This window comes from Magallana gigas, chromosome 5, assembly GCF_963853765.1.
Source record: "Magallana gigas chromosome 5, xbMagGiga1.1, whole genome shotgun sequence".
Taxonomy (NCBI): Eukaryota; Metazoa; Mollusca; class Bivalvia; order Ostreida; family Ostreidae; genus Magallana; species Magallana gigas.
The window spans coordinates 34591557-34602335 of NC_088857.1; the positions used below are offsets into that span (position 1 = coordinate 34591557).

The window sequence follows — 10779 nt, forward strand, 5'->3', positions numbered from 1 at the left end:
ATAAATACCTAATCTTGAATGTTTACACTTTAATATTTGGTGTAAATGCGGGTTTTTTTTGGAAATAGAGAGCAAACAAACTGTCTGAACAACTTTCTCAATTAAAAAAAGAATCAAATAACATATACAACATTTTTAATAAATGTTTGGGTTTAAGATACACAACTAATAGCTGTCAAACAAGAATATACATATACACATTCTACATACATGTAATGCAAGTAGAAGCGAATTACATATGTAATACATGTATTCAAGTAGATTGATTGATTGTTCAATATGCATGTATTTGCAATAAAATAACAGTTTTTGGTTGTATACTCAAGCTAACAATCTGATTTTCTAACTTAGAACTTCATACGAGAGTCTCTCTCTGTTTTCTGTGATCCAGGCATGCAAATCAACAACTTTAATACGCGAGAAAAAGTCGATAAAACCTGGAAAACTATTAAATTCTCTACCAGGAATGTAGTCAAATATTTTTTGGCATTGTTGAGTTCAGTGACCATTTCCAAAATGTCAGATGTTTTATTTGCGTCGGGTCTTCTTGATCCTGATTGTTTCTTGTTGCACTGGGTTTGCAGATTCTGCTTAATTTCTTCTTGAATTTGAGTCGTGAGTGCAGCTCTCTGAACACTGGTGTAAGTTGCATTGGCTCCTTGGGAGTAAATTTTTTTCTTCACAGTTTGTACCATAATTTCTAGTAAATTGTCATTTGGAATATTTTTTCCGATACCACCTTGCAAATTTGCACTGCAGTTCCACATGTACTCGTACGCCATTTTTGGTGATAGGGTGCATTTGATGTAGGCCAAATACCTAAACAGCCATAACTGATACTTGTTGTGTTTTCCAACACGAGAGAGAAGCATCTGAAATTTTGCGTTTGTTGTTACTCTGTTCCCATCTCCCATTTTATATGCATCATTTGTGTCTCGAAGTAGCAATGCACATTTCATAAACGATGCTCTGTATATCGCAACGTGGTCCTTTTCAGAAGTAGGCAGTTGGTCTTCAGTATCAAAAGAGAACTTGTGTACCTTTTTCAAATGTCTCTTTATACCACCACTTGTCTTGTACTGCTTGTTGCAATTTGGGCACATATACTTCATTTCATCACTGTCAAAGAGGTCCTTCATTTGATTTGCTTCTGCATCAAGAGCGCATGTCTTCTCTCTGATTTCATCAACATCTAGAAATAGACAAATATATTTTTGTATCAAAATACAAGTCTTCTTCTCTTTTAAAAATACTATCCTGGCATAAACCAACAAATAATTAGAAAACAAATCAGTTTATTATATGTTATGTACCATCTGCAATCTTTACATATTTGTCGAGAATATCTTTTGCTACTCCATGGATGTAAGTGTACTTGTCCTGATCAGATAGAAGATGGAACAAAGGTTGATGGTTGACAGGTTCATCTTGTAGATCCTTGATGCCCATCAGATCCATGTAAGCACCCAAGATGAAAGAATCCAAACAGTCATCCATCCACGCATAATTGGGATCTGCAATATATGTATATTAAAATAAAAATACAGTAAAACACGGTTATAGCGAACACGCTTACGTAATGAATTGACGCCTTTAGCGAAGTGATTTTCATTCCCCATGATTTTATTTCATGTTGTAAACTTGACAGATACAATGAATTACGCTTGTAGAGAGGTAAAATAGTTCATCCCTTGTACTTCGTTATAGGCATGTTGTACTGTAAAAATAAAACAATTGATAATCCAAATAATTTTACTACCTGTACTTTTGGATAACTTCTTCAGGGCCATGGACATCAATTCTCCGTACTGTGTTTCTCAGGTGACTGAGTGTACCCGGCTCTCCTGCTGATGACACTTTGTAAAACTGTTCATAGATGAACTGTAAATAACCAACAACAACAAATTATTTCTTAAAATTCAGTAATACATTGTTATTTAACAATTACTGCAACAAATTTTATGCAACATTGGAAAACGTAAACTCAGTCTTAGATAAAGTTTAAAGTATAAAACAATGCTATATCATAAAATATTTCTCAAAATTATTAATAATTTCGGAATAAAAAGCTCTTGTTCAAAAATGATTGAAAAACATGCACTGAAGTTTCAAAATTATTTGTTAAACACAAATTTTAGTTCAATTTCTTAAGTTGTTTGTCAAAAAAGTTCATCATAGGAATATATAAATCCCGGTACATATTCTTAGATAAAATCATTGGTTATGTGCTAAAGTAACCTTGTTACAGTGACAAGAACTAAATCCACAAAAATTATGCTTACTGAATAATGTTGAAACTTCAGTTGATATTAGTAACAAATTTCAATCAACATTAGGCTAATAGTGATTAGATAAGTAAATAAACAAAAACAAAGCCGAAACTGTAATGAATGCTAAAAAATAAATTTACTAAAATAAATGAATTGAAATGAAATAAACTCTTGTACCCTTTAATTCAATTGAACAGTAACAGGAAAAGAGCTGTATCTGCAGCTGGATGATTGAAGGAGTCATGCTCTACCATTTGGTAACTGGAACTTAACCAAACACATTGATACCAGTAAAAGATTCATCATCCTGTGTAACCCTTCTGGTCGATGAATGACACACTGAAGTTTACTGAATTCCGTCATACCATTGTGAAGTGCTAGCTGGGCTGAATACGCTCTCTCATTGGTTAATACGTCACCTCCAAATACCCTTTTCAGACTTGAAAGGGTATCATGATCATTATCTGAATCTGACCTTGCAATACATTTTTCATGAATATACTGGAGTATATCAATCATTTCCTCTGACTTATTTTCACTTTTGTCCAAGAGGTCAATAATTGCATAGTCAGATTTTTGACAGCTCATGTTAAGGTGGGGATGAGAAATGTATTCTAGAATACATAATTTGTATTTTTTAAGACTGTCAACATATTTGACAAGAACCTGCATAATATGGTGAATGAAATTGCCTTCAAGAAAAGCAGACTCCTCCAAGTTTGGAATAAATAAACTGTTTTCCACTTGACTGATGTCAGCAATAGGGTGTGTATCATCCAGTGTAGGATCTTGAACTCTTTTTTCTAATGCCACAAGCAAAAACCAGTGCCAGCTTTGTCGCCTTCTGTCAACACTCATTTGAGATGGACTACGGGTTATATCAATATTGTCACCTATAATGTCGCTCGACTTACTTAGTTGATGTGTACCAGTAATTTGCTCATCCTCCATCACTGGCTCTGTAAGGAGTCTCTTGATATGCTGCTGTTGTCTGCTCAGTAGGTGGTGTTTTCTTTTTGCTGATGAAGATGCTGTCACACACATGCCCATCTTTGACAAAGTATCTATAGTCTTTTAAAAAGAAAAAAGTTTTCAGTCCATATATGTTGAACAGTGTACCAAATATTCAGTTAGCAAAGATGATCAGACTAAAGCAGTCCACATATGTTGAACAGTGTACCAAATATTCAGTTAGCAAAGATGATCAGTATCAGTATCAAAATTTAATCCTACCCCAATCATTTATTTATGAATTTTATTTAGGTTGTCAAATTTAAAAAATTTCACATAGTCATCTCATAAAATAAATTATATATTGAATATGATTATCAAATTTAAGTTGTACATATTTTACATAAAACATGCAATTGAGTCCAGCAAAGTTTATATTCAAAAAAGTATTTGAAAAGGTAAATTAGAGTAAAGCACTAGATTGTTCTTACATCATCAGTAGCTCCACCATGGTCTAGAATCTGGCCTATGATGTGTTGTAAAGCAGACATGTGTTTGTTGTTATATTTAAGCATTACACATGCAGCTACTGTAGCCCCCATTAGGTTATTGTTGCTAAGCGTCAACATGCACTGGTGGAACAAAGGTGCCCATATCTGTATTTCTTCATTTACTCTGTCGATACTGAATGTAGCCAAACTTTTGCTGTCAATTTGCCTTAGCAAAGAACGATTCACACTTGAAGTTAATTTTCCAATTTCTTGCTTTAGTTCTGTCATTATATGGTTGTTGATAACATCTTTTAGCGGCGTATTGTACATGGCTCGAATTGTCCTCTTTGGAGCATTGTGAATTGCTATACTTCTGACAAGTTCACCTAATTGACAATCTTTTACCAGTTTGGTTCTTATTTTCTTTGTTTTCTTTGTTTTGTACACAACCTGCAAATGATAGAATGATATATACATGTATTCAATACTTAGCATAACTCACACATATAACTCTATAATACAAATGAAGTTACAAATTTAAAAGAAAATACACTTGATATGAACTATTATTTCTCCACTGACCAATAGTACATTTATTTAAAATGATGTTTAGTTTGTTTATAAATATGTGTAAAAATCTATCAAACCACAATCAATAAACTTACTTATTTGCCTCTAAATGTGGTAACCCCCCCCCCCCCCCATCCTCCCCCCACCCTTTTTATAGACCCCTCAATTCTAAACTACATCATTATGACACAAATAAAGAAGAAAATAAAAAACAATGCAGAAAATCTGCTCATAAAACATAATTTTCCAATTGCTTATATGTCCAACAACCTTTTTACACCATTTACACAGATATGATGTCAGAATATCACAGTTGTATAATGAAAAGTCAACAATTACCTTAATTTTACTTGGTGTAAAGGACTTAATGGTAATTGGTTTCATGGTTTCCATTGGCGTAGCTAGGACGAGTCTCTGGTTATCTTCTTGCATAGTCTGACCCTCTGGCTCTATGTGTTCCTTCCGTGGGGTTGTAAACAGTGTTTTCTTTGTCTTCCTTGGTGTTGGCGAGTGTACTATACTTCTCTTGTCTTTTGACTTTGGATTTCTCGCTATATTTAATAGCAAAGCTTTTGCGTGTTTATCGCGTAAGCTTCCCAAAACCTCACCCTTTTCTCTTCGTAGAGCGTCCATTTTATGTAACAACTCCATGTCAATTTTATGGAGCTTATTAAGTTTTGTGAAACAATAACCACACACGTATTTTGACATACCATCGTTGGGGGAGGCATTGTAATCAATAACTTGTGTCAGCTGATTGAAAACACAGAACGATTCACTAAAAATAACACGCCTGTGTTTCTTCGGAAGATCGCAATTACATATGCGACATACTTCTATGGGCGCCGCCATATTTGTTTATAAGGTCATGTCACAAACGTTGCGATTGGATCAGCTACTCATAGCTGCAACCAATCAGAGAACAGAGTGTATGACCGAGTTTTCGTAATGAAATCCGCCAAGGGTTTATGGGGAGCAAAGCGGACCGAAAACCCTTGGCTAGCGAAGATGATCCCAAGCATGGATGCAAAAACTATTCGTTACAAATTGTGAAGAGGTCTTCTCGTACCTTTACTGGGGAGGAAGCCATTGAGTTCGAGAATTTCCAGAAATCCAGATCAACATTTTGCATCCCATTCAGTAATAACAGTTTATTCCATAAATCAGCCAAAAGAGCCATTCTTACAGACCCCTTGATCCCCAAAAAGAAGAGGAGATATTCTCCAAGACCTCAGATCCCTGCTCTTATGGAATTAGAACTTTCAATAACAAATACAGTTACTGTAATATCATCTCAGGAAGATAAGGATGTGCAACCCACGCCTTTTCCCTCGTCTTCCCCTCAAAATGGGCCAAGGGGAAATGATGATACCACCGTGCCAGTCGACCAACCTGAATCTCTCCCTGAACTCCCAGTAGATTGTGAAGACAAGCAGGAAGAATCCAATCCTCTGGAAAAGTTAGCTAAGGATCTCCACCTAAGTGAATCAACGGAATGGAGACAGGACGACGAAATCTCACTCCTAACTGATGGCATAATTAATCAGGACGAAACACCCAGCACCCATTATGATAGATCAAACCAACCCAAAGCTGTTGTCAAGCCACCGAAGGCCCCGTCATTGGAAACTCCGGTACTAACAATGGACAAAAAGGCAGTTAAAATGCTAGCTGCAGATCTGTAGCTCTCTGGTTGAAAAAATTCGGATAGACAAACCAGAGAGCTACAGTTCCAAGCGTTGTAAAAACCTCCGATTTACGCCGCCGTTTTTATGTCGCTCGCTTCGGGAATTATATCCGACTTTAAAAGCATTCAACCGCCTAAAAAATTGGATTTATTAATTAAACATATAGTTTACCCTAACTCTGCTAACTTTGTTTTCCTTTCAATGGTTCACAACGGCCATCCTTCGCCTTGGAATGTCATCGTTTTAAAAAACTCGCCTTATGACAACCATGTTTACCTAGTAGCGAGATCTCGGGTGCGTCGATCTACCTAAATGGACCCAAATGAACCCAAATGGCGATTAAAGTGGAAAACAGTTATAACAAAATCCTTATTACTAATATTATCACTTGTTTTAGTCATTTCATAGGGTTGTTAGCCGTTATTAAGAAAAATAAAGACCCAAATGGCGATTCAAACAATAATTAAAATTATTTCAGTATATCTTTAAAAATGGTTTTTGAAAAATAAAGATGAGCATTCTATCTCGATTTGTAAAAGTATATAATGTATGTAATTATATTCAAATAATATAAATATATATATTATATAAAAATAAAACAACTTTTTAAAATAATTCTAATTATTGTTATGGACCTTCGGCTTTTATTTTTCCAAATTTCCCTAAATTATGAGGATTTTATTATAATTATTTTCCGCTTGAATCACAGGGGCTCGTCACGAAGTTTTTTCAACCTTTTATATATACCACCTCTATACTATAAAATACACAAGGGAGGAATCAAAACTCGGAAAAATCGCTACCTCCCGATTTCGGTCGCCTCGTATTAATTCTTCTCGGACGTTAAACCCTGCACTCTAGGTATCATTAGATCGGGAAAGGACCATAGTTTTTAGGAATACCTGCAAAATTTAAACATCGGCAACAATTTTAGAAGTCTTCACGCATATTCTTCCAGTTTACTCTCCGGTGACACTTTCTTCGATCAGATGTTGCGCTCTCATTGGTCAATTCAATGTAGCTCAAGATAACTCGTACGCGGACTTGTATTTTAGAGGGATTTTCAAACGATATTCAAACTTGCTTTGATGCAAGAAATACATAGTCACGTCCTACCGAATGTCCGATGTATGGTTAAAATATTTCTACATAAATATGAAAATTAATACATATGGTAATAAGAACTTCTTCACTCACCATTTGAATATCCCTCTAAAATACGAGTCAACGTACGATTTATCATGATCAACAAAATTAACCAATGAGAGCGCATGAATAAATTTGGTGCGCAACATCTGATCGAAGAAAGTGTCACCGGAGAGTAATCTGGAAGAAAATGCGTGAAAACTTCTAAAATTGTTGCCGATGTTTAAATTTTGCAGGTATTCCTAAAAACTATGGTCCTTTCCCGATCTAATGATACATAGAGTGCAGGGTTTAACGTCCGAGAAGAATTAATACGAGGCGACCGAAATCGGGAGGTAGCGATTTTTCCGAGTTTTGATTCCTCCCTTGTGTATTTTATAGTATAGAGGTGGTATATATAAAAGGTTGAAAAAACTTCGTGACGAGCCCCTGTGCTTGAATCGCCATTTGGGTCTTTATTTTTCTTAATAACGGCTAACAACCCCACGAAATGACTAAAACAAGTGATAATATTAGTAATAAGGATTTTATTATAATTGTTTTCCACTTTAATCGCCATTTGGGTTCATTTGGGTAAATCGACGCACCCGAGATCTCGCTACTAGGTAAACATGGTTGTCATAAGGCGAGTATTTTAAAACGATGACATTCCAAGGCGAAGGATGGCCGTTGTGAACCATTGAAAGGAAAACAAAGTTAGCAGAGTTAGGGTAAACTATATGTTTAATTAATAAATCCAATTTTTTAGGCGGTTGAATGCTTTTAAAGTCGGATATAATTCCCGAAGCGAGCGACACAAAAACGGCGGCGTAAATCGGAGGTTTTTATAACGCTTGGAACTGTAGCTCTCTGGTTTGTCTATCCGAATTTTTTCAACCAGAGAGCTACAGATCTGCAGCTATTAAAATGCTAGCCTTGCAATCTCAACAACAGGAACTTGTGACCCTCAATGTTGGTGTAATATTATTTCAAACCACCAAGACCACTCTCCAGGCGGATCCTTCTTCGATTTTGGCATGTATAACATCAAGCTGTAAGCATGGACCATCAGGCAAGAATTTTGACTTTTTCCTCGACAGAAACCGAGGCATTATGGATGTATCCTGACTATCTGCGAAACATCTGCAAGATCATCCCTTCCGCCCTTCCACGCGATGTTCCTACACTCAACGAAATCCGCAACGAAGCCAAATTCCTGGAACTTGACGAACTAAGTAAGACACTTGAAGTAAATGGAATTTTCTATATTGTGTGCGTGACCGAGTCTATCTGATTTCGGGGAAATCTCTTTAAAAACTGTGTGGATGCATTATTCACAAATGGACTGATAAAACCGATATAACATTAAGTGATTATTTGTTTGTATATAAAAAAAAGTAAAGGTGTGTCTTGAATTGTATTATTTTTTTTATCAATGTTTTCATGTTCATTTACAGATATATATTATCATACATATGTACTCATTGAATTGAATGTATTGTTTTTTATATAACTTGTTACATTATTGCCTATTGTATAAAATGTTGTTCTGTGAAATTGATCTAGGTGATATTCCCTAAACCTTGTTGTTATATATGTCATTCTGGACGAATGTTCCAAAGAAGGGGGGCTCTGTTACGTTTATACCCCTATCTGTGTTACAATAAATTCCATATTATATGTTGTACATGATTTGTCATCTATATTGTTGTCGATTTATGTATTCATCGGGAATATCACCATCATACCATAAATCATTGTTTACGTTGGTATATACAAGTGGGGTAACCTGAATTTTCTCTATTACGAAAAATAGATCACCCACACTATTAAATGTTTTACCTTATAATCCTTCCCCTTACCTTTATTTACTATGGCATCATTCACAAGTCCTTTCCATGATTTATTTTACATCCGTCAAGTCATAATACTCCTTTTACGATAATTTCTATTCCTTGGCCGAATGTCTGTGTATTCTCAAACATGGCGCTAAATCGGGCGATACCGCTCGATTCGCGCGTGGCCATATTCGGCCCTAGAGACCAAACCCTTTATATACGGCCGTTTTAGACCTAACGTCACTTTTCACCCCCTGCTTATCCCCAACGATCCAACCCAGATTTTTCTCTAGATTTTCCAGACCCATTATTGACCCAAAGATTATTATGGAAAATCAGGACCCAAACAAAAAGGTAAATATTACTTACTATCTGTTATAAACCCATTTCATCATCATTATGTATTAGCTTGAATTTGATGCCATTTGCCCAACTCCCAGTAAATAATTAATTCTGTAAATTCATACCTTTGGGTGACCCATAAAGACCAGTACTCCTTTATATTATATATCCGTGTACCCCATAGACCTGTATACCTTTATATATATCTGGGTGAGCCATAATTTATCATCTAATTGTTATTTTTTGTTGCTTTATATTGAACTCTTAATAAATGTTATAAATTTGAATCCTGACTTTGTATTTTGTCTGGGTAGAATTCAGAAACAAGAGACCCACAAAAGTATTCATTGTAACAAACTCTAAAAGAGGTTGAAACGTTACACAATTACAAAATGGTACAGAGACGCATGCACGGATGAAAGACTAGACAGAATTTTTAATCTCTGTGAATAAAAATTGAAACAAAGCAAAGCTTCAATAAATATGTTTATTTTTTAATATTGTTTTCATTTACGCACATTTAACTAAAAATAAATAATTTGAAATTTTAGTTGAACACTTTAGTCAATTGACGAGTTGATGTGCAGACATTGATTCCAGATGAACTTTTGTGATAAACAAGCTGTTCTGGGGTTTTCTTGTACATATCAAGACAAGAATTATTGCATATTGGTTAAAATTATCCATGTAAAACAGTTAAAATATTGTTACATAATGTATAGTTTACTTTATGCTAAATATATAAATGGTAAAGAATTCAAATGGCTAAAGAACTTAAAATCAATTTTAGATGTAAGTGGATATAGTAATATTTGGATGATTAATAAAGAAGTTAATGGTGACTGGCTAATTAAAAGTTTAAAACAAAGCTAACAGATCAAGTTCAACAAAACTGGGAATCAATCTGCAATAATTCATCAAAAGGTGTAATATAAGTTGTTGACTAATTTAGACTTTAGATGCCAACCATAAATTCATAAGTATTGTTAACGAGAAGGCTAAACCTCTTGGTTATTAATTCCTATTTATTTATCTAGTACATAAACAAGAGATGTTTGTGAAACACTAATGCCCCCCTCCCTTGGAAACATCCACAAAGAAAATGAACGTAAAATGTAAATTTTTGGAATTTTTCTAAGTTCAAGAGGCATAACTCTGTCGGAAATTGCTCCATCATACGTAAAATCAAACTTGACCTAGTTATTATTAGTCCCCTACCGGTTTCACCGGAGGGGACTATAGCTTTCCTCTGCGTCCGTCAGTCCGTCCGTCTGTCTGTCCCACTTCAGTTTTCCACACTTTTTTTATGCATTTGAGGAGTAATATGAAACTAACTGAACAGCTTCAAAATGTCAAACTACAGATCAAGTTTACACTTTTATAGCGTTTGGTTGACATATTTTCGAGAAAATTAATTTTTTTATATTCCAATTTTTAATGTTCGGGTTCGTAATCAGGTTCGGTGTGTATTGAATAAACGAGGCCAGTGTGAAGTTAGAAATAA

At 35.0% G+C, this 10779-nt stretch overlaps 1 protein-coding gene across 1 annotated transcript; it reads right to left on the reverse strand.

Moving 5' to 3' along the window:
• Positions 1 to 118: 118 nt before the first annotated feature.
• LOC117690163 (uncharacterized) lies at positions 119 to 5948 on the reverse strand. The gene is made up of 6 exons (XM_066085213.1): positions 4622 to 5948; positions 3713 to 4162; positions 2517 to 3341; positions 1766 to 1881; positions 1314 to 1531; positions 119 to 1192 (listed from the first exon to the last, which is right to left on the reverse strand). The coding sequence occupies exons 1-6, from the start codon at positions 5132 to 5134 to the stop codon at positions 348 to 350; spliced, it is 2967 nt and encodes a 988-aa protein (XP_065941285.1). The 5' UTR covers positions 5135 to 5948; the 3' UTR covers positions 119 to 347.
• Between the last annotated feature and the right edge of the window lie 4831 nt (positions 5949 to 10779).

Excerpts from the sequence above, each read along its gene's own strand:
- LOC117690163 (XM_066085213.1), bottom strand. The coding sequence starts at position 5,134 with ATGGCGGCGCCCATAGAAGTATGTCGCATATGTAATTGCGATCTTCCG. Across the intron at positions 3,342-3,712 it reads ATGGTGGAGCTACTGATGAT|ACTATAGATACTTTGTCAAA; the intron begins GTAAGAACAATC and ends TCTTTTTAAAAG. Across the intron at positions 1,193-1,313 it reads ATATGTAAAGATTGCAGATG|ATGTTGATGAAATCAGAGAG; the intron begins GTACATAACATA and ends GTCTATTTCTAG.